This window comes from Mesoplodon densirostris, chromosome 11 (assembly GCF_025265405.1).
Source record: "Mesoplodon densirostris isolate mMesDen1 chromosome 11, mMesDen1 primary haplotype, whole genome shotgun sequence".
In the NCBI taxonomy this organism is placed as follows: domain Eukaryota; kingdom Metazoa; phylum Chordata; class Mammalia; order Artiodactyla; family Ziphiidae; genus Mesoplodon; species Mesoplodon densirostris.
In genome coordinates, this window is record NC_082671.1 from 5,526,876 (window position 1) to 5,554,404 (window position 27,529).

At 47.2% G+C, this 27,529-nt stretch overlaps 2 protein-coding genes across 3 annotated transcripts in view; both read left to right on the forward strand.

The window, feature by feature from the left end:
- PRMT8 (protein arginine methyltransferase 8) overlaps positions 1-27,529 on the forward strand; it is an 81,933-nt gene that overhangs the window by 31,989 nt on the left and 22,415 nt on the right. For both annotated transcript variants that reach the window (XM_060112039.1, XM_060112040.1), the window contains exons 3-4: positions 11,749-11,904; positions 14,035-14,098. In XM_060112039.1, the coding sequence (XP_059968022.1) occupies positions 11,749-11,904; positions 14,035-14,098 (220 nt within the window). The remainder of the gene's footprint in view (positions 1-11,748; positions 11,905-14,034; positions 14,099-27,529) is intronic.
- On the forward strand, positions 25,525-26,148 carry LOC132498981 (forkhead box protein R1-like). Its single transcript, XM_060113297.1, has one exon. It carries the CDS (start codon positions 25,525-25,527, stop codon positions 26,146-26,148), a length of 624 nt encoding a protein of 207 aa, XP_059969280.1.

Consider the following 27,529-nt stretch of genomic DNA (forward strand, 5'->3'; position numbering starts at 1 on the left):
GGGGACAATACAGGGAGCTGGAGAGCACAGCAGGAGGTGCTTCTGGACGCTTTTCTTCTTGCATCCCGTGGCCTCTCCTGAGATGACTCCGTGCTCAGCCTCCGGAGGTCAGGGGCCAGGGAGAGGAGGACTGTGCCTTCCAGACCACGGCCTCTGTGAAAAGAAAGGAGTCCTGAGCAGGAGCAGATGTGACAGATGTGTCCTTGTGCACAGAGGGGAGGGGCCCAGCCCCATGACCTCTGAGATCCTAGCTCTGAAGCCTCAGCATCTTGAACAGTCAGCCTTGGGCATGGGGCCTCAGCTGCCAGAAGAATCCACCCCAGTGGGGCCCTGTTCCCAGCCCCCCAGCCCTGGGCGCTGAGCCCACTCCTGGCCAGCTATCTTCTTTTCACAATCTTACTGCAGGTTTTTTTGAAATAGATTCTTCAGGGCCTCATTTCCCAGCAATTAGTCAACGTGCTGCCATGTGTTCAGTGGGCAGCAGATAAAGTCACCCGCAGCTGGGGGTGGGAATTGTTTTCACTGAAGAGTGGCATGCTCCTGGCTGAATGTCTGGAGACGTCTTTGGGCTGTTCTCTTTCAGGGGTGATTAAAGCAGGGGTACAGGAAGGGTGGGGAGAGACAGCTGTTTCTTTGAACAGGGTGAGTAGGGGAAGCCTTGCTAAGTCACAACTTCTCCCCTGCCCCCAGAACTTGTGCCTTTGGAATGAACTCCTGTGGTCTGGAGCCTTAAAGAAGGGAAAGGGGGGCCGAAGAAGTGATGAAAGACAATGAATTCAACGGGGGCCCTTGGGGGGGATCCCTTTTAGCAGCAACAGGACCCGCAGAGATACTGGGCCAACCTAATTCCATCGGGAAAGGCAGTGAGAACTTTGAGCTACGAGTATGATTGAGAGATTTCGGAACCTTTGTCATTATTCTGCTTCCGTTCCTTACTCACCCTCAACAATTTCTTCACAGAGATGAAAAGGTCACAGTTTTACCAAAGAGCAACACTAACTCTACCTATTTAGTCATGACAACAACCCTATGAAATAGCTGCTCTTTTTACCCCATTCTCCAGATGAGGAGACTGAGGCACGGAATGCTAAATGCTGTTCTGGGCTGGCCGGAGAGCTCAGAAACTTCAGAGCTATGATTCGTGTGCAGGAGTTGGGCTCTGTCGTTATAGAGCACCAATTCCACACCGTGCCCTGTGCCTGGTTCGAGGGATACCGTCTTGCAGTCTTGTGGTCTCACAGTTCTTGTCCTTTTGGTGTTGAGCAGTCTTGCGGTGTTTGACAGCTTCTGGAGGGAGAGGCTTGAGCTCACTTTCGAAGTAGTTAAGAGTCAGACATGAACTCAATTTAACCAAACCCTTACCTTATTCAGTTTCTAATATGACCAAAGATATAAGCCTTGGGGCAACACAGGAAGTAGTGCTGGGCTGAAGAGCAAACACAAATGTTTTTAGCCCCTGTGGGGCCCTAGGCCCTGATACAGGAATTAAATTCCCCCATCCCAAACCTACTTGACTCCTAAACCTGCTCAGCCCCTGATTGGATTGAACTGCCCAGCCCATCATTCTAGCTGCCTAACAAAAGAAAGGCTATTCCTTCCTGGAAAAACAACAACAACAAACTAACTTCAGCTACTATTGATCCTTGGACACCATCTATGGCATAAAATAAAAATGATAAGACCTGTGAAGAAACAAGAGGATTTGATTCATAGTCAAGAGAAAAATCAGTCAATAGAAACAGATCTATAGACAGCCCAGGTGTTGGAATGATTAAATAAAGATTTGTAAATAACTATAATAAATACGATTTAAAAAAATTTCCAGGAGGAGATGGATATAATAGGTGAAATTGAAATCCTACAACTGAAAAATACAATAGATAAACCAAATATTCACTGGATGGGATTAATAACAGATAGGATACATAGAAGAAAATATCTATGACCACGAGGACAGGGAAAGAGAAATCACTGAAACTGAAGAATAGAGAGAAAAAAATTGACAAGTGAACAGAGGCTCAGTGACTTTTGGGACAGAATTCAGTGGTAAAACATGTGAGTAATTAGAATTCCAGAGGAGAAGAGAAAGAATGGGACAGAAAAAAAATGTTTGAAGAAATATAGATGGATAAATGTCTAAAATTGATAAAACAAACAAACAAACAAACAAAACCCCAGCAACTCTCTGGATTGATTTGCTCAAACAATGAATCCACATCTGAAACAGCCTCTGCAATTGTAGCCACCACCTGATTACGTTTATGATGATCCATAGCCATTCTCCAAGCTCCATCTCTCTTCTGCACAGGCCAAATGGGCAAATTGGATGTGGATGTGGGTTTCCTGGAATTAGTCTCCTGGATTAATGGATCTCATGGAGCTAGTGTTCCAATAGTTCAGAGCCAGTGTCCAATAATCCTCAAAAATCTGTTTATTTTCCTTTCTCCAATGCACACATGCTGGTAAATGCCTGCAGGTCATCTTGGGGAAGACTTGGAGAAAGATTAATAGTACACATTTTTGTCAAGATAACAGGGTTTCTCCTCATGTGACATGGACGCCCCTTTGTTTAAGGGCTCCTACATCTGTATATTGGCTCAAGTCTGGGAATCCACTGAGGGGGCCATGAGTCCCTGTTTTGGTGATTCAAGCCTGACTTCCATTCATGAGACCTATAACTTTTCTGCTTAAACAGATCAAGTAAGAATTTAGTGTGTTTTCCACTGTTTATTTTCTAGAGGTCCTTTAATGAACTGACCAGCACCATAGGTCTTGGTGAGCCAGACTATCCTGAATACTACTTTGGCTCTCCTATCCTTCACAGTAACCATGCCCACCTCATCTTTGGCGATTACACACTACAATTTGGCCCCCGATACCCCAGGATCCTAGTTGGATATTGTTCCCATGGCAACTAGGAATCTCAGCGCCCAGTGTCATCTCTGATCTGTAGAGAAGGGCACACAGAGCTCTTCAAGGCTACTGGACTTCCCTCAAAAACTTCTTCCTCACAGCTGTGGTGAGAGGTCTGTTCTCTGGCGTTGGTGAGCGAGTCTCATGTGACAGATGCATTTTAACATTCCAGTCTCCTGAAGTCTTTGGATACCTTCCTCTTCAGCAGATCAAGGAAGTTCTGGCATTTCCACTTCATTTAGTGTAGACTAACTTTTGGTCCATGTTTCAGTCAATCAGCCACACCAACTGTTAGAGGCATTCCAAGCCCCTGGAGGTAAAACAGTGAATCCACAATCTTTGCTTCATGGACCTATGTCAATAGACTTGGCTCAATCCAACTTTAAGTTCCCTCCATCTTGATCCCTCACCCTTACTATACGTCCCCACATCTATTCCCTATATTTTAATCTATATGTTAGACGTATCATGCAATTCTTTTGGTGCGTATCACACCTTCTCATGGGTCACTCTTTGTGCCTTGTTCTTTGGGGTCTACGTGGAGTCAAATCCAGTTATAGGGTTGGTGGGGATGGGTCCTGAGGAGTATTAACATTACCTGGCAAGCAACTACCTCAAAGGACACCAGTACGACTCTTCAGGACAAGGAAAACGAACTTTCCTGGGCAGGGGTAGATGGTGTTTCTACTGGCAGAGAATACGGTAATTTAGGGACTTGAGGTCCCAGCTTCATCAGAATCTGCCTGTCTGTTCCCATTCCAATTTTCAGGACCCCATTCTTTCCCAACAGTTGACTCAGCTTTAACAAAAGAGGCCTTGCAAGGATGGGAATTCAATTTGTGTTGTAATTCAGGCAGGATTAGACTTTGGCTTTGGTTTTCAGAAATCTTGACCCTGCAAGAAAATAAGGGTTTTGTTCCTTTCTTTTATTTTCTTCCTTTTCTTTTCTTTTTTTCCCCAGAAGTCATAGAAGTTTTCAGGTGCTACAAGAAGACCTTGAGCTGGGAATTTAAATCCCTGAGCTCATCATTTTCTTTTTCTAAGTTTTCTAGCACAATTAGCAATAACCAACCAACAAATCCACCCCATTACATTCCTTACTTTGACTAAAATGTTCTAAGGTGGCAAATACTTGGTCATCCAGAGTCTTGCCTTCTGTAGGAACTTTGTCACCGGTGTCTAAGGCTAAAATTTGAGTAACTCTTTTGCCATTTCACCAGTGCCCTCTTCACCAATGACAATAGACTTCTTAGTGCCTTTAAATCTAATCAGATCAGAAAACCAATTCCAGAAAACTCAGAACCAATTCAGAGAACCCATTCTTAGATTCTGCTCCTTAGGAGCTATTCTTGGTAAGAAATTTTGTATCGGTCAGGGCTCAACAATGGAAGCATATGTATAAATTCAGTTCAGGATTGCAGGGAATTGGCTCATGCAATTGTGTAAGGTCATTGTCTCCATGTCTGATGCTGAAGCTTGAAGTAGGTAGGTTACAGGGTAGGTAACCAGGAAAGGACTATGAATGCAAAATAAGGGGAGATCAGAAGTAGCTACAACTCATAAGCACAAGCTTGAATCCTATGAGGACGGACTGAAACACACATCCATTCTATTGCCTTTGACCTTGGTGGGGAGCATATCCTACAGAGGCTGGAGTGTTTCACCTTGGAGCTAAACACACACACACCTGGCTCAGGAGTCAGAGAAGCTGAAGGCAAAGGTAGAGCAATTGTAAGCCCAGCTGCAGCTTTATGCCAACAAGGTGGATCGACCCATCAGCAGTGACAAATGTGAACTACAAAATGCTTCCTGCTTCCTTTGTATCTTCTGAATCTCGTGGGAATCTCCCTCATGAACCACCTTGACTGGAGACATAGTAGAAAGACAATTCTGGGAAATATAGCTCCACCTGGTAAGGTGACTGATTACAAAGCCATCACACACGTGTGCACAGAGCTTCAAAAACATGAAACAACATCTCCAGAGCTAGAGGGAGAAAAATACATCCCACTGTTGAAGATTTTTGAACACTTCTTTCTTGGTGATTGATAGAACAGATACACACACAAAAAACAGTAAGGGTGTAGAAAATCTGAACAACACCATCAAACAACCCAATGCAGGAGGCATTTATACAACATTGCATCCCCAGAGTACAGAATATACATTCTTTTTAAGTGCACATGGAAACATTCACTAAGATAGGTCATATGCTGGCCCATAAACACATCTCAATTAAGTTTCAAAAGACTGAAATCATGTAGAGTATGCTTTTTTGGTCATAATGGAATTAATTTAGAAACCAGTAAACAGTAAGTTATCTAGAAAATCTCCAAATATTTGGAAATTAGGCAGCAACTGAGAACAGGGTCAGAGAAGAAATCACAAGAGAAATTAGAAAATATTCTCAACTGAATGATAGTGAAAGCACAGTGCTATGGATCTGATGTTTGTGTGTCCATCGCCCCCCTCCAAGACTCATGTGTTGAAATCCTAACTTCCCGTGTGATGGTATTAGAAGGTGAGGCTTTGGGGAGGTAATTAGGTCATGAGGGTGGAGCCTTTGTGAATGGCATTAATGCCCTTATAAGAGGCTTTGCGTCCTCACTCTGCTCTCCATCATGTGAGGATACAAGGAGAAGGCAAACCAGGAAGTAAGTCCTCACCAGACACTGGATCTGCTGGCACCTTGATCTTGGACTTCCCAGTCTCCAGAACTGTGAGACATACATGTTTAAGTCACCCACTGTATGGTAATTTGTTGTAGCAACTGAAGTGACTAAGACATACAACACATGAGAATTTGTGGAATGCAGTTAAAGCAATCTTTAGAGGGAAATTTATAGCTTTTTAAAATTTATTTATTTATTTTTGGCTGCATTGGGTCTTCATTGCTACGTGTGGGCTTTCTCTAGTTGCGGCGAGCGGGGGCTACTCTTCATTGTGGTGCATGGGCTTCTCATCGCAGTGGCTTTTCTTGTTGCAGAGCATGGGCTCTAGCACACGGGCTTCAGTAGTTGTGGTGAGCGGGCTCAGTAGTTGTGGCTTGTGGGCTCTAGAGTGTAGGCTCAGTAGTTGTGGCGCATGGGCCTTGTTGCTTGGCAGCCTGTAGGATCTTCCCAGACCAGGGCTTGAACCCATTTCCCCTGCATTGGCAGGCAGATTCTTAACCACTGTGCCATCAGGGAAGCCCCGGAAATTTATAACTTTAAGTGCTTCCATTAGACAAAAAGAAATGTACAAAACTAATGATCAGAGCTTCCACCTTACAAAGGTAGAGAAAGAAGAGCAAATAAAGCCTAAGTTGAAGGAAAGAAATAATAAAGATGAGAGCAGAAATCAATGAAGTAGAAATCAAATATTAGAGAAAACCAACAAAGCAAAAAGTTGGCTTTGAAAAGACTAATTAATTTAATAACATTTAGCTAGACTGATCAAGAAAGAAGAGAGAAAACAAACATTATAATATCATAAATGAAGGCAAGGACATCATTACAGATCATATAGACATCTGACAGGTGACTAGAGAATATTATGACAACGATATACCCATAAATTTGACAACTCAACCGAAATGGATAAATTCCTTGGAAATATACCTTGTTAAACCTGATGTAAGTATGCACAGAAAACTAAAATAGTACTCTATTAAATAAATGAAATTCATACTTTAAAATTTTCCCACAAAAAAAACCTCCAGACCCAGATGGTTTTACTGGTGAATTTCATTAGACATTGAAGAAAAATATCAATCTCATGCTAACTTTTTCAGAAAATAAATGAGGAGAGAACACTTCCCAATTTGTGTGATGAACCCAGCAGAACTTTGACAGAGAAGGTAACAGAAAATTACAGGTCAATGTCCCTCACAAATACAGATACAAAAATCTGCAACAAAATATTTATAAATAAAATCAAGCAATATTATAAAGGATAATACGTCATGAAAAAAATGTTGGTTCAACATATGAAACTGATCTATGGAGTTCAACGTATTAAAGAACAAAGGAGAAAAGTCATATACAATTTCAAGAAATGTATAAAAAGCATGTGACAGAATTCAACACCAATTCATGATAAAAAGCTCTCAGCAAATTAGAAATACAAGAACACTTTTCCGATCTGATAAAAGACATTTATGGAAAGCTCACAGCCAAAATCATACTCAGTAGTGATACTTATATATCATTGGAACAAAAGAAGGGTGTGTGTTCTCTTCAGCGTTTTACTGCATGGTAACCTTTGCAAGTGCAATAAAGCAAGAAGAAAGAACAAGAAATAAAAAGCATATAAAGTAGGAAAAAAAGAAATAAAGTTGTCTTCATTCACAAGTGATAATATTTTTTACAAAGAAAAATAAAGGAATCTAGGGAATTCCCTGGTGGTCCAGTGGTTAGGACCTGGCGCTTTCACTGCCGAGGGCCCGGGTTCAATCCCAGGTTGGGGAACTAAGATGCCTCAAGCCATGAAGTGTGGCCAGAAAAAAAAGAAAAGAGAAAAAAAGGAATCTACAGATAAATCCTACTAGAATTAATATGTGAGGTGAGCAAGGCTGCAACATATAAGGTCAAGGTATATACTAACATAAAACGATTGGAAAATGAAATTTTAAACATATCTTTTACAATACTATAAGGTATCATAAAATAAAATAGTTAAGAATAAATCTAATGAAAGAAATACAAGGCCTCTATACTGAAATCTATAAAACATTGCAGAGAGAAATTAAAGAAAGCCTAACTAAAGGGAGAGCTATTTTAGTGTTTTGGGTTGTAAGACTCTGTATTGCTAAGGGGTTAATTCTCTCCAAATAGATCTATAGATTCAATGCAATTCCAGTCAACTCCAGGAGGCTGTTCTGTATGAATTAATAAGTTGGTTCTAAAATGTGTATGGAAATGCAAAGGATGCAGAAAAGCCAAAATAATCTTGTAAAAGGAGAACTAACTTGGAGGATTTACATGCAGTACTTTGTTTCAAAGTTGATACAAAGCTACAGTAGTTAAATGACAGTTAAATTGATATATTAATGGAACAGATCAAAAAGGCCATCTATATGTAGCCAGTTGGTTTTCTGACAAAGGTGGCAAGTTAATTCAGTGGGAAAGATGATAGTCTATTCAGCAAATGGTACTTGAACCATCTATTTGTATGAAAAAAATGAACTCACACACCTTATACCATATACATATGTATATACATATATACTTATACCATATATAGAATTAATTTAATGTGAATCAAAAACCTAAAACTAAAAGGCACAACTATAAAACTTCTAGAAGAAAACGTAGGAGGATATCTTTGTGACCTTGGGGTAGGCAAAGATTAGGCGGGACAGACAAAATTCTAATCATAAAAGAAAAAAACCAAAATACTGGTCTTTATCAAAATTAAAAACTACATTTCAAAAGACAAGATTGAGAAAATGAAAAGGCAAATCACGGATTGGGAGAAGGTATTCATAACATGTATATCTAACAAAGGATTTGTTTCCAGAATATAGAAACTCCTACAATTCACTAAGGAAAAGATAAATCGCTCAAAAGAAAAAAAAAGGACAAAACAGATAATTTACAAAAGATATATATGAATAGTCAATAAAATCATGAAAAAATTATCTGCATCAATAGCCATCAGGGAAATGAAATTAAAGTTGCAGTGCAGTAGCAGTGCATATCCACTAGAATGACTAACATGTAAAAAAATTAATAAGACTAAGTGGCCAGCATATGAAGAAACTTGAACTCTGGATCATAAAAAGACAACTATTTTGAAAAACTGTTTGGCAATTTCTGATGAAATTAAACACCTCCCCTAAGACCCAGCAAACCCACTTCTAGGTATTTACCCAAGAGAAATGAAAAGATATACAAATCTTCCTCAACTTACAGTGGGGTTACGCCCTCATAAACCCATTGTAAGTTGAAAATATGTTAAGTTGAAAATGCATTGAATACACCTGACCTACTGATCATCACAGCTAAGCCTCACCTACCTTAAGTGTGCTCAGAACACTTACATCAGCCTACACTTGGGCAAAATCATCTAACACAAAGGCTACTTTATAATGAAGTATTGAATATCTCGTGAAAAACCACTGTAAGTCGGGGATGTCTGTATTCTCAAAAATAATTAAACAAGAATGTTCGTAACAGCTTTATTCTCAGCAATCCAAATATCCATCATCACGTGAATGGATGTGAACACGTGATATGTTCATACAATGGAATACTAGTCAACAACAACAACAGCAACCTTGGATACATGCAATAAAATGAATGAAATCTCAGAAATTTTGAGTAGAAGAAGTTGGACACAAAAGTGTACATACTGTATGATTCCGTTTATATGAAATTCTGGAACTGGCAGAAGGAATCTTTGAGACAGAAATTAGATCTTTGGTTGTCTGGAATGGGGGAGAGGATTACCTGCACAGGGGCATGAAAGGTCTGGAATGATGGAAATGTTCTATATCTTGATTATGGTGGTTACACAGGTGTATGGTTAGCCATATATTTAAAATCTGTGCTTTTTATTCTATGCAAGTTACATTAAAAATTATACTAAAGATCCCAATACTATTGATTAGTCAGAGAGTTGGCTGATATCTTTTTTTTATTAGTTTCTGCTTTATAACAAAGTGAATCAGTCATACATATACATCTGTTCCCACATCCCTTCCCTCATGCATCTCCCTCCCTCCCACCCTCCCCATCCCACCCCTCCAGGCGGTCACAAAGCACTGAGCTGATCTCCCTGTGCTCTGCGGCTGCTTCGCACTATCTATCTACCTTACGTTTGGTACTGTATATATGTCCATGCCTCTCTTTCGCTTTGTCACAGCTTACTCTTCCCGCTCCCCATATCCTCAAGTCCATTCTCAAGTAGGTCTGTGTCTTTATTCCCGTTTTACCCCTAGGTTCTTCATGACATTTTTTTTTAGATTCCATATATATGTGTTAGCATACGGTATTTGTCTTTCTCTTTCTGACTTACTTCACTCTGTATGACAGACTCTAGGTCTATCCACCTCATTACAAATAGCTCAGTTTCGTTTCCTTTTATGGCTGAGTAATATTCCATTGTATATATGTGCCACATCTTCTTTATCCATTCATCCGATGATGGACACTAAGGTTGTTTCCAGCTCCGGGCTATTGTGAATAGAGCTGCAATGAACATTTTGGTACATGTCTCTTTTTGAATTATGGTTTTCTCAGGGTATATGCCTAGTAGTGGGATTGCTGGGTCATACGGTAGTTCTATTTGTAGTTTTTTAAGGAACCTCCATACTGTTCTCCGTAGTGGCTGTACCAATTCACATTCCCACCAGCAGTGCAAGAGTGTTCCCTTTTCTCCACACCCTCTCCAGCATTTATTGTTTCTAGATTTCTTGATGATGGCCATTCTGACTGGTGTGAGATGATATCTCATTGTAGTTTTGATTTGCATTTCTCTAATGATTAATGATGTTGAGCATTCTTTCATGTGTTTGTTGGCAGTCTGTATATCTTCTTTGGAGAAATGCCTATTTAAGTCTTCTGCCCATTTTTGGATTGGGTTGTTTGTGTTTTTGCTATTGAGCTGCATGAGCTGTTTATAAATTTTGGAGATTAATCCTTTGTCAGTTGCTTCATTTGCAAATATTTTCTCCCATTCTGAGGGTTGTCTTTTGGTCTTCTTTATGGTTTCCTTTGCTGTGCAAAAGCTTTGAAGTTTCATTAGGTCCCATTTGTTTATCTTTGTTTTTGTTTCCATTTCTCTGGGAGGTGGGTCCAAAAGGATCTTGCTGTGTTGTATGTCATAGAGTGTTCTGCCTATGTTTTCCTCTAAGAGTTTGATAGTTTCTGGCCTTACATTTAGGTCTTTAATCCATTTTGAGCTTATTTTTGTGTATGGTGTTAGGGAATGATCTAATCTCATACTTTTACATGTCCCTGTCCGGTTTTCCCAGCACCACTTATTGAAGAGGCTGTCCTTTCTCCACTGTACATTCCTGCCTCCTTTATCAAAGATAAGTTGACCCTATGTGCATGGGTTTATCTCTGGGCTTTCTATCCTGTTCCATTGATCTATCTTTCTGTTTTTGTGCCAGTACCACACTGTCTTGATTACTGTAGCTTTGTAGTATAGTCTGAAGTCAGGGAGCCTGATTCCTCCAGCTCCGTTTTTTGTTCTCAAGATTGCTTTGGCTATTCGGGGTCTTTTGTGTTTCCAAACAAATTTTGAAATTTTTTGTTCTAGTTCTGTGAAACATTTGGCTGATATCTTTAATGGACGAAGATCCCCGCCTCACCACCATACACAGATAAATCGTGTTCTCCTTGGGTTGGAGACCGTAGCAAAGGGTCATCGAGTTCCTCTCTTATTACAAAGCACGTAAATAATAGTGGATAAATACACATGTTTTCTATTCTTAAAAACAAGCACATAGAAAAAGGACACACACACAGCCTCCTTTAATAACCCGTTTCACGACAGTTCTCTCACGATGGCAGACAGTTCTGCCTCAGGTCTAACTTAAATCTCTCATGCTGTGTTTGTATTGCTCCTTTCTTTGGGTCTTTGTTGAGTTGGAGCTTTCCCAGGTCTGGACGTGAGTTTCTCCTTTAATGGTACGAGGCGCTCGTTCGCCTTGTAAGGGGCAGAGTTTTAGGACGTTGTGTGTACTGATGCAGGGAGCCCCTGGCGCAGCTGTACTCTTCCGTGGTTCTGCCTCATGACAGAACTGAGGTCCCTGAGGAATTTGTCGGGACAGCCCTGGGCCCATGACCTGGCCGGTGTGCACCCAGGTGCCCTGAATACATCAGCTCTACCTTTCCTTCCATACAGGAGATGCTGAAGGACGAGGTGCGGACGCTCACTTACCGGAATTCCATGTATCACAACAAGCACGTGTTCAAGGACAAGGTCGTACTGGACGTGGGGAGCGGCACTGGGATCCTCTCCATGTTTGCTGCCAAAGCAGGGGCCAAGAAGGTGTTTGGGGTGAGCGTGCCACTCCCTCCCCTGGCCTCTGCGGGGACGCCTCCTTGCTGGGGTCACACCCTCCAGGAGGACGTCAGACATAGCTCTCAGGAGGTGGGCAAGCTCCCTGGCTCCCTGTCACCTGGGCATTGCTCCTGGTCTTGTCCTGGAAGAGCTGACATTTGTGGAGGACTTTTGACTTTTCTGAAGCCATTTTGGTGTCATCATTACCTTAGAGTCCTTAGCCCTACTGTGGGCTGTGGTGGCAGGGCAGGGTGGCTACACCTGTGAGCTGTGGTTGGAATCTCCACTATTCCACTCCCGAGAAGTGTGATCTGGACAATTCACTTCTCTTCTGTACCTCGGTTTCCCCATCTATAAAATGGGCATAATTACAGTACCTTGCCCACGGGGTGACTATGAGGAGTGAGTGATTTTAATACATAAGTCAAGTGCTTAGAATGGCGCCTGGCGTACGTCAGATGCCCAGTATTTATGAGTATAGTTGGGGCCCTAGGTGGTAACAAGACGGTCTTCTTTCTCTGTTCTTTAAAGGCAAGTTGGTAGATTGAATTCTGCTGTTCTGGCTACCGCTACCTCTCCAGCTAGAGGTGGTAGCGGTGGACCTTCTGGGAAGGCTCCCACAATACAGCTGCACACAGCCTGAGGACGGGGGGCTGGGAGGGTCCGGAGCCGGGAAGAAACTGAAAAAGAAGAGCTCTGAGCTTCTGACTGACATCTGAAAACTGCAGTGGGTCTAGGGCTGGAAAATGGGAATTCATCTTGATCAAAATTCAAGGCACACTGCAGTCAAACAACACACAGCACGTGCACAGGACAGCCCAACGCAGAGGCTGGCCGGGAGCTTTCAGTGGGGCTTCATTAGCTCGGTCATCCTGCAGCCTGTCCTGAGACCCCCTGGCTCCCGGTTGACTAGAGCCCTCCAAGTCTCTGTGTCCCCCCATCAGTGCCTGTCCCTAAGCCCCTGGCAGGGACAGCATCCTCGTCCATGCCTGACCCGGAAGGTATCGGAGCCTTGGCTGGAGGGGGTCTCTGGGACACCTGAGCTGTCTCCAGACACCTCTGTTGTAGCCTTGACTGGGAAAGCTATGATGTAGTCACCTGAGGTGCGTGTTGAGGGTATGGGTCCAGCCCGGACACCCAAGGTCAAGTCCTGCACTCTTCACTGTACTGTTCATCCCCACCGGCCAGCCTTCCTTCCTTCACAGGGCCTCCCCTCCAGGATGGGGTCTTCTGGCCAAGGGACCGACTCCCCTTCCAAGGCGCTCACAGAGCCTCAGGGCAGGACATACACCCCTGTAACGCCCCACCCTCCCTCCCAGGGTGTCTCTGAGGCCCCAGCTCAGCTCCGGAATCAGACGGGAGCCCAGGGCTGAACCGGGCAAGGCAGGGCTGCCCGTCCTTCTCTTCCAGGTGCGGGGCTCCAGCCATAGGTCTTGGCAGCTGTCCCTCTGTTTCCAGCAACCTGGCCTCCCCGCCTGGCCCAGGCCTTGTACCCCCAGGCTAGGGCTTGGTCTGCTGTTCCCACAAGGTCCTGCTCTCAGTGGATGGTCAGCGAATTTCTCAAATACCTTGGCCCTTTGCTTAGGAGATTTGGGGAGCCTGGAAAGACTTCTAGATTCAAAAGAACCAATTCTTTCAAAGGTGGAGACTGCGGAAGGAATGAGAGTTAACAGACGTCTGCCCATGGGGTGGGGAAGGATCTTAAGATGCCCTGAGGCCCTGACTTGCCATTTTCAGATGGTCCTTCTTGTGGACCGTGCCGTTTAACCAGGGAGGGCTGGGGGTGGGAGGATGACCTCAGGGAGGCTCACAGCCACTCTGGGGGTCTCTGCCTCCCACCCCCTCTCCCGGGAGGGCAGTGACTGTGCCAGGGGAGTGAGGCCTGCCAGCCCCTCCCAGATCTCCCGGCTCAGAGACTGGGCCCTCCATGGTGGGGCAAAGGCAGACCAGTGGAAGAGCCACTGGCCCGTGAGTCGGGAGGGCCGCGGGTTAGGTTTTCATCTGCCACGAAGTAGCCGTGCAGCTGTGGGCAGGTCACCGCACCCCTCCAGACCTCTGCCCCTCCCTCTGTTAAACTGGCCCTGGACATCCGGTGATTCTTCCTCCTTTGCTCTGTGTCCTTTCTAGATTGAATGCTCCAGTATTTCTGACTACTCAGAGAAGATCATTAAGGCCAACCACTTGGACAACAGTAAGCCTTACCTCTGTGTGATTTCCCGTGGATGGAAGGGAGTGAGGGGACTTGCACTTCCTTTTCTGGGTGGCAGAGACTGACATAAGAGCACTTGGCCTTGGAAACGTGGAGGCCAGCTGAGGCCCTGTTAGCAGGGCTGTGCCCACGGGGCTCCGAGGGTCCCGATCCCTGCCAGGTCAGCCAAGGGCACATCTGTCCCAGCTCAGCTTCCAGTGAGCCCAGCCTGAGGCTAAATCCTTCCTTTCCAAGCCCTCTGCCTGGCCCCCAGCCGTAGGCATCTGTTGAGTTTTGCAAAATGGCAGCCATTCCTCCACTTCTTCTCTCTCCGTGAACCCTAGCCCTACCTCTCTTGAGACCCACCTAGTGGCACCCCCCCAGACCCCAGGCTCTTCCTTTGGAGAAACGCAGTCCTCTCATGCCACAGCCCCTGCTGCTGATGGGGCTGTCTTGGCAAGTAGGTTGCCCTTGGGAGTGGGACCTTCTTGCAGCTGGAGTCTGAGTATAAAGACACGTGCGTTCCCTTCCCTTCCTCTCCTCACTCCTTTCCCACGTGTTCGTGACATCCCTGGCCCCTCCCTCTGGGACCCGTCTTGAACAGACTCACCCCCGCGAGGGTCCCCGATCAGAAGAATTTCTGTATCTCCCATCAGTCAGCGGGATGAGATTTAGTCCCCAGGCCCTGTGCCGAGCGGGGCCAGATCACTCAGGGTTTATAAACTAGGAAAACAAGGTTGGACTTTTTTCCTAAGGATGGTGAAGACTTTTTGAAGGCTTTTAAGCAAGGGAGGAGCATTCTCTATGGTGAAGGGGTTGGGATAGGCTGTAGGCATCAGAGTGCAGGTAGAGACTATTTCATAGCCCCAGGGGGAGGGTAGGCCTCTTGTGTGGCCAGGGTGGAAGAAATCAAGGGTTCTCCTTGGCATGGGTTAGGTTTGCAATCCCTGGGGAGATGCAGGTGGACGTGTAGAGTGAGACTCGGATATGAATCTGGAGTTCCAGGGAGGGTCAGGCTCTGTGGTCGGGGGTCTTCAGTGTATAGATGTTATTCAAAGCCCCAGAACAAGTTCCCTCAAGGATAATGTAGAGCTACAGGAGAGAAATGGGCCAAAGATGGAGCTCCAGCGCATTTCAACATCTGAAGGTCAAGCAGAGGAGAAGAGGCCAGCAAGAGGCAGAGAAGATACAGTCAGTGAGGTCAATGGACCTTCAGGAAAGAGGAGTAAAGGAGGAGGATGCCAAGGGATCAAGTAAGATAAGAACAGAGACGTGACCGTTGAATGATTGTGACGATGGAGGATATTGGGGTTCTTAACAGGCACAGACTGGATGGAGGGTGGGGATGGAAGTCCAGGGAAAGTTGGTTAAGGAGAGACTGTGAAGGAAGGGCTATAAATAACTCCTTTTGCTGTGATGGGGGAACAGAAAAACGGAACTGTAGCGACAGGGAGAGGTGAGACCAAGGAAGGGAGTTGGTTTTTAAGGACAGGAGATATGGAAACATGTGTACGATCCCACTGTCCTGTAGATAGACAGAAAAAATTGCAGATTTGGGAAAAAGTAAATTCAGAAGCGAGGACTTTGAGAAGGTAAGAGGGGGTGGGATCCAGAGCACAGGTGGAGGAGTGGCTCTTCTTCTTGGAGAAGGGACAGCTGAGCCACAGTAACGGAGGGGACGTGGGAGTGTGGGTCCGATGGAGGGGGGCTGCTGGAGGGAAGCCCCGATGTGTCGCTTCCATTTTCTCAAGGAAGAAAGAGGCCGTCGCTGGCACGGGAGACGGGGAGGGGAGGGTGTGAGGGTTTTGGAGGGAGATGAGACGTGATGGGATGGTCTTGCAGAGGGAGGGAGGGAGGGAGGGCTGGTGCGGGGGAGGGTCAGCACCCGCTGGAGATGGGCGGACACAGACCTGCAGGGGCCCTGTCCTCCCGGGTATGTGGTTGTTCCTGACCACGTTCCAGCTGGATCTGGGCGCCGCTGGGGGCACAGTGGAGGGAGGGAGGAGCCAGTGGTTGATCACAGTAATGGACCACGGAGGCTAAGCTGGGGGAGGAGGGAATGAGGGAGTGAGGGGCGGTGGTGGGCAAGTGATAGCGGGGAAGGGGCAGCGTGGAGGGGGCCGTGAGCAGAGTCCAGGCGTCCTTCCAGCCTGGGTAGGGGAAACGTGGCTCACATCCCCCTCGCCCCGACCTCCGGCTTGGTGTCCAATCTCGCTTGGTTCGGGGGAGCAAGGTGTCTCTGCACACTCGTTGGGAAAGTCCTTGACCCGGGCAGAAGGGACAGAGAGGGGACCTCTCGACTTGCCTACGAAGGACGGAGAAAGAAAACCGGCCAATTCTTTCTCTACAAGGGAGACGGGGCCTGGCGTCCTTGTGTTTTCATCTGACCTCCCTCCCCCAACTCTGAGAAATAGGGCAAGTGCTTCTCCCCACTTGAGAGGCGTGGAGACTGAGGTTAGGAGACTTGGGGCAGAGGCTCTGCTCTTGGCTGCCCTTCCTGTACTCTATCCCCAAGTGTGTTTAGTTTGACAGGGAAGCACCAGGAGTGCCTGCCAACCCTGAAAGTGAAAGTTCAAACCTCTTAGGAAGGGAGGGTGTGTGCAAATACCTGTGGGATCAGATTCCTCTCAGAATTCCTGAGTCTCAACCCTGGGGGCCCTCAGGAGCCTCCAGAGAATATTTGGATCCCCCCCGCGCCTCTGCCCTGGTGTCACTGCACAGTGATTCCTGCCTTCGGGGGTCTGTCCAGCCCCCTTGCCCTGTATCTCTCTCTCGCTCCCAGCTTTTGGGGTCTGGTGGGCCAGCCTCCCTGGCTCACCTCGGTCCTCTGCAGAGGGTGATGACCCTGCAGCCACAGCAGAGTGGGGACGGGCGCCCAAACGGGAGGAATCCCTGACCTTCGGGAGGGGAGACGCAGCCCCCTCAGAGGCCCCTCTGGCTCACAGCGCGAGGTCCCTCCTCCCCTCCTCTGCCTCCAGCTCTTGTAATTTTTTTATTCCCCTTCCTTCTTCTCTTTCCTCCTTTTCCTCTTCTTTCTTTTAACCTTTGGAAAGTCCCAATTTACAGAAAAGGGGCAAATACAGCTGTTTTTTCCTCTGAGTCTTGGAGCAGGCTGTTGACACGATGCCCTGTCATCCCTAAACATGTTAGTGTGTGTTTCCTACAAACAAGGGCACTTCCTTCGTAGCCACAGGCAACCATCCAAATCGGGAGGCCAGCTTCCACCGCCGTCGTGGTCTCGTGCTTGGGCTCCATCTGAGGTGGGCTTTTGATGGCATAGCGTCCTTCTCGGCAGGAGGACTTGCTTCTGACCCCCCCACTGCACTTTGTTGTCCTGTCCTGGTTTCCTTCAAGCTGGAACTGTCAGACTCCCATTAACCTTCGTGGCCTTGATGCTTGACAACCACAGGCCAGTGTCCTGTGGGATGTCACTCAGTTTGGGGACGTGGGACACCTCCTCACGGCTGGATTCAGGTCACCCGTCCTGGAGGGATGCCTCGGATGGGATGCTGCATGCTCGTGGCATCCCGGGTGGCGTCCTCGCAGTGTAGATGTGTCCTGTTGCGACGGCGTTTGCCTTGATCCCTGGCCTGGGTTACGTCCGCCAGCCTCCTCCCCCTTCATGAGTGATTAGTAAGGTTTTCTGGGAGAGGTACTTTGAACCGTGGAAGTATTTCCTTCCTCCCCGTTAATTGCCTGTCTTATTCAATCGGTTATCACTGTTAGTGTCAGTACTTTTACTCTGATGCTCAAATTCTCCCTGACCTGGTCCCTGGGAGCATCTTGGAGCTGCCTCTACGTCCTGTCCACGTAACCCCTCACGTTGCGTGAACTTTCTTATCTTCGGGCCCAAATGTTCCAGGCTCATTTGTACTTTCCACATCTCTGTTCTGGAATCAGCCATTTCTCTGCGGAGTCTTGAATCCTCTCAGTGGACAATGGCTTTTAGAAATGAGGACATGGGGTTAGGTGTGCCCATTGATTTTAGGGTGTCGAGGCTCCCAGACTGTCTCCGTGGGAAAAATTTGTGTGTGTGCTCACGTCTGTGGTGTCACGTATGTGGACACGCATTGACGTAACGCATGTTTCCGCATCTGTGCACATTGTCCAGGACGCCTTCACGTGATACCCCTGCTTCTAATTCAGCACCTCGGGGTTTCCTCTCATCTTTCCCCCTTTTCCATGTGGTTCCGTCCTCTGACAGTGAAAGCCTGGCTCTCATCCTTCTTAATATGTTTACACAGTGGGTCAGTCCCCGTATGTAAACAGTCGCCCACTGTCACCACCTCCTGCCCACGCACCTGCCACCCTGTGCTGGGCTCCGACCCCCGTGCTGGGCAGCCCCCCGTATGACCACCTCGTCTCTGGGCTCAGATTCCGGTGGGTGCAGCCAGGCTGCCTCTGCACACAGGCCGCCCCCCCAGCCAGGTCCCTCCAAGGGGCCCCAGATACCCCCTGGCCTGTCGTGTGCTAGTGGCATCTGGCTTGCTCAGCCGGCCTCATGACCCCTGGAGGGAATCGTTCCCTGCTCTGTATTTTGATGACTCACACTTGATTCTGTGCCAAGGAGGTGACGGCCCAGGAGGGACAAAGTGTTGTCCCAGGTGAATAGCCACCCCCGTGCCCCGTGCCTGTCCTACTCCTCACACGGTCCTGAGGGCCTTTTCAAGGCAAAGCTGCCTCTATTTCTTCTTCCCCGGGGGTAGCAACAGGCGGGTGGAGCTGGCGAGGCCCCCGGGGCGCTGTCCTCGGCCCTAGCTCGCTCTGCCTTGGCACGTGTACTAGAAAGAGGACAGCTTGGCTTCCATGGAAATGCTTTTGAAACGCTGCAACAGCCAATTGTGTGGGTCTCGGGAGCGTAGGTGTAGAGACATAAATAACAACCCAGGACATAAAATACCTGCTACCCAGAATCAATCAATCTCCCTCCCTCTCCACCTCCGTACGGCTCCCGGGATGGGTTTGTTCCCAGGCAGACACACACCTCCACGCAGCCACCTGCGGACGTGCAGCCTTCACGTGGCTCCTGCCACCGAGAGGCCCACACACGTGCTCAGACTATCCTCTTGCACTTCAGCACCGACAGCTCCCATTTCCTCTCTTTCCCTGCCCAGGAGACCAGTGGGCTGCCGGGATGCTTCGGAATGCGGGTTCATTTGTGAAAAGTGACAGAGGAGCTCAGGGACTGAGACGTTTCTCTTCTTCTGCCCTGGAGCATCAATGCCATAGATGCAGAGGCCTGAGTGGCGCCCCATGGAGGAGACACCTCCATGCACAGCTTGCAGGGCTCCTGGGGGATTAGATATAATACATGTGAGGCGCCTCGTACCACAAGCATTAACTGTAGGTCCTTCTTACATAAAGGAAGGACCTCTATGTAGGAAGGACCTACAGTTCTGCACTTGGCTCATTCCTGGCCACTCGCCCCAAGCCTCTTATAGACGATGCTTGAATTCTCCGTTCCTGTGACATCCCTCCATGCTTGCAGCCGTCCCGTCCTGGGATGATTCCCCTGATGGGACCCCACTACCAGCCGCCTGGGGCTGTGACTGTTCAAAGCACTTCCTCCCACTGAGGTGGAGCCTGCCTTCCTGCAGCCTGACCGATGCTCTGTGTCGTTGCTTGGGGACCCCAGAGAATGAGGGGGGCGCCCTTTCACCTGGCAGCCCTTCTCCCACAGATCCAGGTGACACACCCCCAGTTCCCTCACACTTTGCTTTGGTTTCAGCCCCCTTCTCCTCTGGCCATGCTTCAGTGTCCCTCTCACCCCGCCCAAGGACCCAGCCAGGTGGCTGGAGGGGCCCAGAGGCCTCCCTGCTAACGTCTCCAGCTTGCTTAGCAGCTGCGGGGAACGCCGTGCCACACTGGCACTGAGCTGGCATCAGCCACGATGTGCAGTCTACCCTCACGTGGCTGCAGAGCAGCAGCTCCTAACCTGTGTCCGGTCTGTGGCCGTTTTGCATCCAGACTGAGAATCACACTTTACATTCACATCAAACCTCATGTTGTTAGATTTGGTCCTTCCTTACAGACTACTTGGACTCCCCAGAGCCTTACTCTTCGGGGGTCACTGTTCTCTGCGTGTGGTGTCATCTACACACTGATAGGAGCCCTGGGGGAGTGGGGCAGCTCCCATGGGCTGGTCCGGTTCAGCTCTGAATCAGCACCTTTGAATACAGTCGGGGAGCAGCTGTGAATCCACACAGTCATTGGTCAGCTTCCGCGCCATGAGGCCGTGGAGGGGATGCCTTGTCAGACCCCTGTCTGGAAGGCTGGCACGGTGGTTAAGAGCTCTGGCCGGTTCACACTCAGCTCCGGCAGACCAGCTTGTGATCTTGGATACCTGACCTCCTGTGCCTCCGTTTCCGGCTCTGTGAAATGGGAATAATAGCGGTACGGACCACAGAGGGTCATTGTGAGCCGTACATAATTACCGTATGTAAAATCACGGCGTGCTGGGGCCCGTAGTTAAGTGTTCAGTGAATTTGCGGAACGGATGCGGGCCTTTTGGTGGCTTGAAATTGGCCACAGTGGGAGTATTTACACGGAGAAATCAGCAGATGCTACACATCAGGGCTCTTTCCTGGAGAGCCCAATGGTTAAGTGTCTCTCAGCACAGCCCTTTGTAAAACACAACAGTGTACGATGTGCAGTTAGCAGCTAATAAATGTTAGCTATTGTTATGACTACTTCATTCATTAACTTGACTAATAGCCCTGTCCAAAGAAGGCATGAGATTAATCAGATATAATTGTTGTTAATGAACTTGTACTAGTGGTTCCTGGCAATGGCTGCTTTCCTAACTAATCAGAAGCAGCCCATGAGTAATCTCAGGACTGGGTTTTGTGCACCACTCTAGGGGAGGGGGGGGGAGTTGTCAGCCACCCTCGGGGCCCTGCTCCAGGTGCTGGGGAGTTGGCAGAGAACGGCACAGACAAGGTCTTTGCTCTCATCGTGCTTACTCTCTCAGGGAGGGGACAGACAGGAAAGCAAGTGGACACACAACACACAATAGAACCACAAACAGTGATGGCGCTTTGGAAGGACAGGATGGAGTGGTTGAGAGAGCTGGGGGTCTGCTTTGAATGGGGTGGTGGCCCAGGCATGCCGGACCCGACTCACACCGCCCGGCGAGAGATTCTCTCCCAGCCCTGCTGCCGGTGCCGTCGTGGGTGAGCCGGAACTGGGTGCGGTGGGAGTGTTTACACTGCTGACAGCGGTGGGTAATAGGGTCGTGATTCTGTACGCTCGCCGATGCAGGACAGGGGTCTCAGGGAGGCTGGTGACGTGTACCAGGCTGCACGACAGGCCTAGATCTTGGCTCCCCTCTGGACGTCCCAAACCCTGCTCCTGTCATTAGACAGATGGAACAATAAAACCAACCACACCCGTCCCCGTGAAGATGATCGAGGTAACATAGGTGAAATCACTCTGCCAGCTGCTAGTCAAACGCTACTGGTGTTTTACTCTCAGAATTAGGACCAGTTGGAAGATCTTTTGTCTCTGAACCCCGTGCCCTCTTTTGAAAATTGCTTATCCATCCATCCATCCATCCACTCGGTGAGGGTTTCAGTGAGCAGTCAAAGGTTCTGCTCCGTTCTGGAAGCTGAAATAGACACCGGAGAGGAGGGGATCAGAGGCTGGAGGTGGGTCAGGCCCTCAGGAGGGGTGTGCAGCCGGCTCTGTGTCGCCCAGATAGGCGTGTGGGTCACGTGGCTTTGGGGCCACGGGGGCGGGGGTGGTGGCATCGGGGCAGCTCCACGGCCCAGTGACCTGCTCTCTGTCCTCACGCTCACGACCCTCATGCCCACTCTTCTGTGGCACAGGGTCTGCTCTGCGAGCCAGGGAGGGGCCTGAAACGGGGACACCATGACTTCGGGCTCTGTGGGGTCAGCTGACTCTGATGGACACAGTAGGGGCCCAAAGGAGATGGGTCTGGGCTGATTTTTTTTTTTTTAAGTCAAACTGAAAGATGAAGGCTTTGCTGGAAACCAGCAGCCAGCGGCTGGGGGGTCAGGAAGGGGCCGTGAGAGCCGCCGGCCCCGTGATGTTCAGTCTCCAAGGAAACGCTAATACTGGTGACAGGAATCACATTAATTTACTTTAAAATATAGTTGCCTTTTTCTCCCAAAACAAACAAACAACAACAAAAAAACAAAACAAAGAAATAAAAATAAAAAAGTCAAATGAGGGACCAGGAATCAGAGTGATTACATTTCTGTAATAATCACTCAAGACAAAAAGAAAAACGATTCCACTGAAAACAACCCCCCAAAATATCTGGGTGTCTAATTTGAGAACTTCAAGTTACAGGGGGAAAATCTCCCAGGTTAGAGTTCATGGGTCCCCATTGTACACGTAACGTATGACAAATCCTTCTAAAACTTACCAGCCAGGGTCCTGTCACAGCTGGTTGAACAAAATTTCATCATCCTTACGGAATTGAAGCACAGCTCCAGAGGATGACCTCAGTGCCATCCTGAGAACTGACACAGTCTTAATGATGTGGGATCCAAATTGGGAGTGGGGTTCTGCAGCCGGTAGCTAATCAGAGCCTAAATATCAGTGGCTAAGATCCCCCTTGAAAAGGTTTGCCATGGAGATGAGATGCCTGGGGCTGCATGTGCCCACACAGGCCTCAGAGACAACCCAATGCCCTCACTTGGTTGTCATCAACCCCACCACAAGAGGCAGCATTTTGCAGATTGGAAACTTACATCGGGGCGTTTCAGTGGTTGCTAGTGGCGACTATGGAAAACAGGAAGAATATCCCTGATGATTCAGGGGGTTGATTGTATTTGGGTCCATAGAGACAATGTAGGCTCTTTTTCAAAAATCAGGATTGAGGAACTGCTGCAATTTAGAGTCGGACTGGACATGAAGGCACTGTTTCTTCATTGATGTCAGCCATCTCCACTGGCAAACTTCTCAGAATGCCTTACACACGCTCAATACATATTTGAAGACTCAAAGCATGTTGGAGCTGCAAAGTATCTTAGGGATTTCTAGGTTCAATCTCTCTCCCTTTTTAACCCCGATAAGGAAATTGAGGAAAAGAGGGGAAGAACTATTTGATGGAGGTTACTTGTCAGATGGAACAAGAATATAAGTCGTCTGCCTCCAGGACCCAAGCGTAAGGTTGTAAAGGTTGGGCACTGCACAAAGGCACCTGGACAAGGGCATGAAAGGGGTCTGGGATCCAGGCCACAGCTGGACTCAGTGAGGTGTGCATTTTTCCTTTCACAAAGGGCCCATCTACTCAACAAGCCAAGTTAAGGGGGGGTCATGCCTGTTCCCAGAAATATTTGGATGCAGAAGGGTGATAAGTGGACAGAGGTCCAGGCTGTTCAGCATTGTAGGGGATTAATTGATTCCTTCTGCCTTTGGTAGGCAGAAACTGTGATTTTTGCTGTTTTGTGATCCACTGCACCTATGATCTATCTTCTATCTATCTATCTATCTACCTATCATCTACACCTATCTATCTATCATCTATATCTATCTATCTATCATCTACATCTATCTATCTATCATCTATATCTATCTATCTATCATCTACATCTATCTATCATCTACATCTATCTATCATCTATATCTACCTATCATCTACATCTATCATCTATATCTATCATTTATATCTATCTATCATCTACATCTATCATCTATATCTATCATCTATCTTTCTATCATCTATATCAATCTATCATCTATATCTATCTGTCTATCATCTACATCTATCTATCATCTATATCTATCTATCATCTATATCTATCTATCTATCATCTATATCTATCATCTACATCTATCTATCATCTATATCTATCATCTATCTTTCTATCTATCATCTATATCAATCTATCATCTATATCTATCTATCATCTACATCTATCTATCATCTATATCTATCTATCATCTACATCTATCTATCATCTATATCTATCTATCATCTACATCTATCTATCATCTATATCTATCATCTATATCTATCTATCATCTACATCTATCTACCTATCATCTATATCAATCTATCATCTATATCTATCTATCTATCATCTACACCTATCTATCTATCATCTATATCTATCTATCTGTCTATCATCTACATCTATCTATCTATCATCTACACCTATCTATCTATCATCTATATCTATCTATCTGTCTATCATCTACATCTATCTATCATCTATATCTATCATCTATCTTTCTATCTATCATCTATATCAATCTATCATCTATATCTATCTATCATCTATATCTATCATCTATATCTATCTATCATCTACATCTATCTACCTATCATCTATATCTATCATCTATATCTATCTATCTATCATCTACACCTATCTATCTATCATCTACATCTATCTATCATCTATATCTATCATCTATATCTATCTATCATCTACATCTATCTACCTATCATCTATATCTATCATCTATATCTATCTATCTATCATCTACACCTATCTATCTATCATCTATATCTATCTATCTATCATCTACATCTATCTATCTATCATCTATATCTACCTATCATCTATCTATCATCTATATCTATCTATCTATCATCTACACCTATCTATCTATCATCTATATCTATCTGTCTATCATCTACATCTATCTATCTATCATCTATATCTATCTATCATCTCTATCTATCTATCATCTCTATCTATCTATCAATCTATCTATCATCTGTTGTATCCATATTGATCAGGATAAGTAGCTAATGGATAGGAGGGCTAGTGCAGAGAGCAGGAACAGCATACACTCTCGCTGGGGGGGCACCCGAGGAATATTCTGTACATTCCTGTCTGTTGGACTGGGTTAGAAGTTCTTGTCCATCTCTGCTTCCCACGGTCCTATGGAGTCCTGTCTATGGAATCACGGGTGAGCCTCGTCCTAGGCACCCAGAGTGGAGGCCATGGGGCACCAGAGGCAGGAGAAGACATCTTCCTGGGCCTCAGGGAGGTCGTGATTAATGCAGGAGGAGGGACTGACCCGTAGCCCCACAGTCACGTGCAGACATTACGGAAGAGCCTTCAAGAGATGTGCAAAGAGAAAGAAAACACTCTCAGATGTTTACAAAAATAAGACAAACCAGGCTTTGCATGCAAATGACGGGGCAGGTGGATCCGGCATGTATCTGCCAGGTCTTTTTCGGAATAAGAACTAAATTAGGTACTCTATCTGCCTTTTCAACAATCCTGTGCTTTGTCCCCTTGTGGATGATCCTTCTGCACCCTGGGTCCTGCTCTAGCTTGAGCTCCCGCCCTTGGGTCTCAAGCCCCCCAGGAGCAGAGCTTTGACAGCCCCCCCCTTCCGAGCCCTTCGGTGAAGACTAGCCCTTCCTGCACTTCCTTCCCAGGGGCAGGGCTTGTGCGCAGGAAGCAGGAGGGACCACGCAAGCCAGGGAGTGATCAGGGCCAATGTGCCCTCAGCCTCCCCCAAAAGAAGGAGACTCTGCCAAATGCCCAGAGGCCACAGTGGTGGAGTCGCCATCACTTTCTGGAGACCAGTATCCCCCTCGGAAGGGGTTTGTCTCTTCCCCCAGCAACTGGGAGCTCACAGAGGAGGAGGCGGCTGAGGACCAGGATGACAGCTCCGCTGTCCCGTCCCCTCACAAAAGGGCTCCCCTCCAGAGTCGGAGGCTTCGGCAAGCCAACAGCCAGGAGGGGAGGCTCTGGTCCCGGCCCCCTCTCAGTTACTTCCACCTAATTGCACTGGCATTAAGAAACGGTTCCCGCTGTGGCCTCAACGTGCAACAGATCTACAGTTTCACTCGACAACATTTCCCCTTTTTCCGGACGGCTCCTGAAGGCTGGAAGAATACCGGGCATCATGATCTCTGGTTCCGAGACAGCTTTGAGAAAGTGCCGGTCGGCATGCAGGGTGGGACCAGCACACGGCCCCGATCCTGCTTCTGGAAGTTGACCGACAAGGCATACCGCCGCTTTGCAGAGGAGGCCCGCGCCTTGGACTCCACTCGGCTGGAAAGTATCCAACAGTGCATGAGCCAGCCAGACGTGATGCCCTCCCTCTTCAACCTTTAGTTCCACAAACCGACCATCAGCCCATGCCTTATTAAAGTTATCTGTGGGAAAAGAAAAGAAAAAAAGAACCCCACTTTGTGCCCAAAATGCCTGACTCCTACTCCTTCCAGAGGGGCCTTATCTGATTAAGCTTTGATTAAACTCCACGCCCTGGAGAGCAAATCATCATTAGACACTGCTGATGGGCACCCTGGCACCATCCACTGTGAGGGCAGGGAGTAAAGCCGGTGACCTGAGTGCCCTTTGCCATCTAGGAGTCTGTCATGCACATTAATTTTCAGGAAACTCAGATTCAGGACAGAGGTGGTGTTTTGTTTTCTTTTGTTTTTTACTCCTGAGTACAGGCCATTGTTTAGTTTTCCCAGAAAAGCTCAGACACTGGGTGCTTTTTTCAGAGGATGGTGCAGACAGAGTTTCCTTCCAGAGGAAAGGTTCTGATGGGACCAGCCAACCAATACATCACCCTGTGTCAACTGCACAGCCAGTGGCATCTAAGATAGCTTTTGCTCTGATCTTTACAGCAGTGAATGCAAAACGAGATTCTAAAACTCTGTGTATGTCTACGTCAAATGATCGAAAACTCAACTGAGAAGTTTCTCCTGCCATAGAGGGATGGGTCTTGGAAGGGACTCAGGAGCAGAGGCTGTTGAGAGAAGGGCCTTTGTCCTGATCTTACCCCCTTTACCTCTCCATCAGCCGGTCACCAAGGAGACGGTGCCAGATAATGCTTGCCTTCTCTAGAGCCCCAACTGCAAGCCTGCACCTCACCTGTGACATTTCATTACATCAGTACAACCTCCCACTATGTAGCTATCACTTCCCCTGCTTGTTCTCTGGGGAACTGGAGTTCGGTTGGGTCAAGTAACTTGTGGAAAGTCATACAGCTAGTAATGAGAAGATCCAGCACTTAAACCCAGGTTTCCTGAGTGCAAAGCCCATGCTCTTGTCAAAACACCAAATTTCCTTCCTCTCCAGCTCTAGATGGGCACCCCCTGGGGCTAAGCCCAGGCTGTGAACAGATACAAGCGTAGGAGAGGCAGCCTCTCTTCCTGCTGTGGGTCTGAATCATCACGGTAGCCTGACATGGGGCGGGGACTCCGATAAGTGTGAGACTCGCTGCTTATCAGACCCGGGCTCTGTTTGCACGGTCATCCTTTAACCCCTCTAAGCCTCAGTTTCCTTAAAGAGGAGAATAAGAATAGAGTGTTTACTGCAAAGACTTGTTGGACGATAACAGGACAGGTGCCTGTCCTGGGCTTAGCACAGTGCCAGGCACATAGCAACTGCTCAATACGTTTTAGGGGGAACTTGCAAAGAGTTTTCAATCCCTTAGGGTAAACTAGCTTGGTGAGATATGCCACCTCCTAGAAGGAGAATCAGA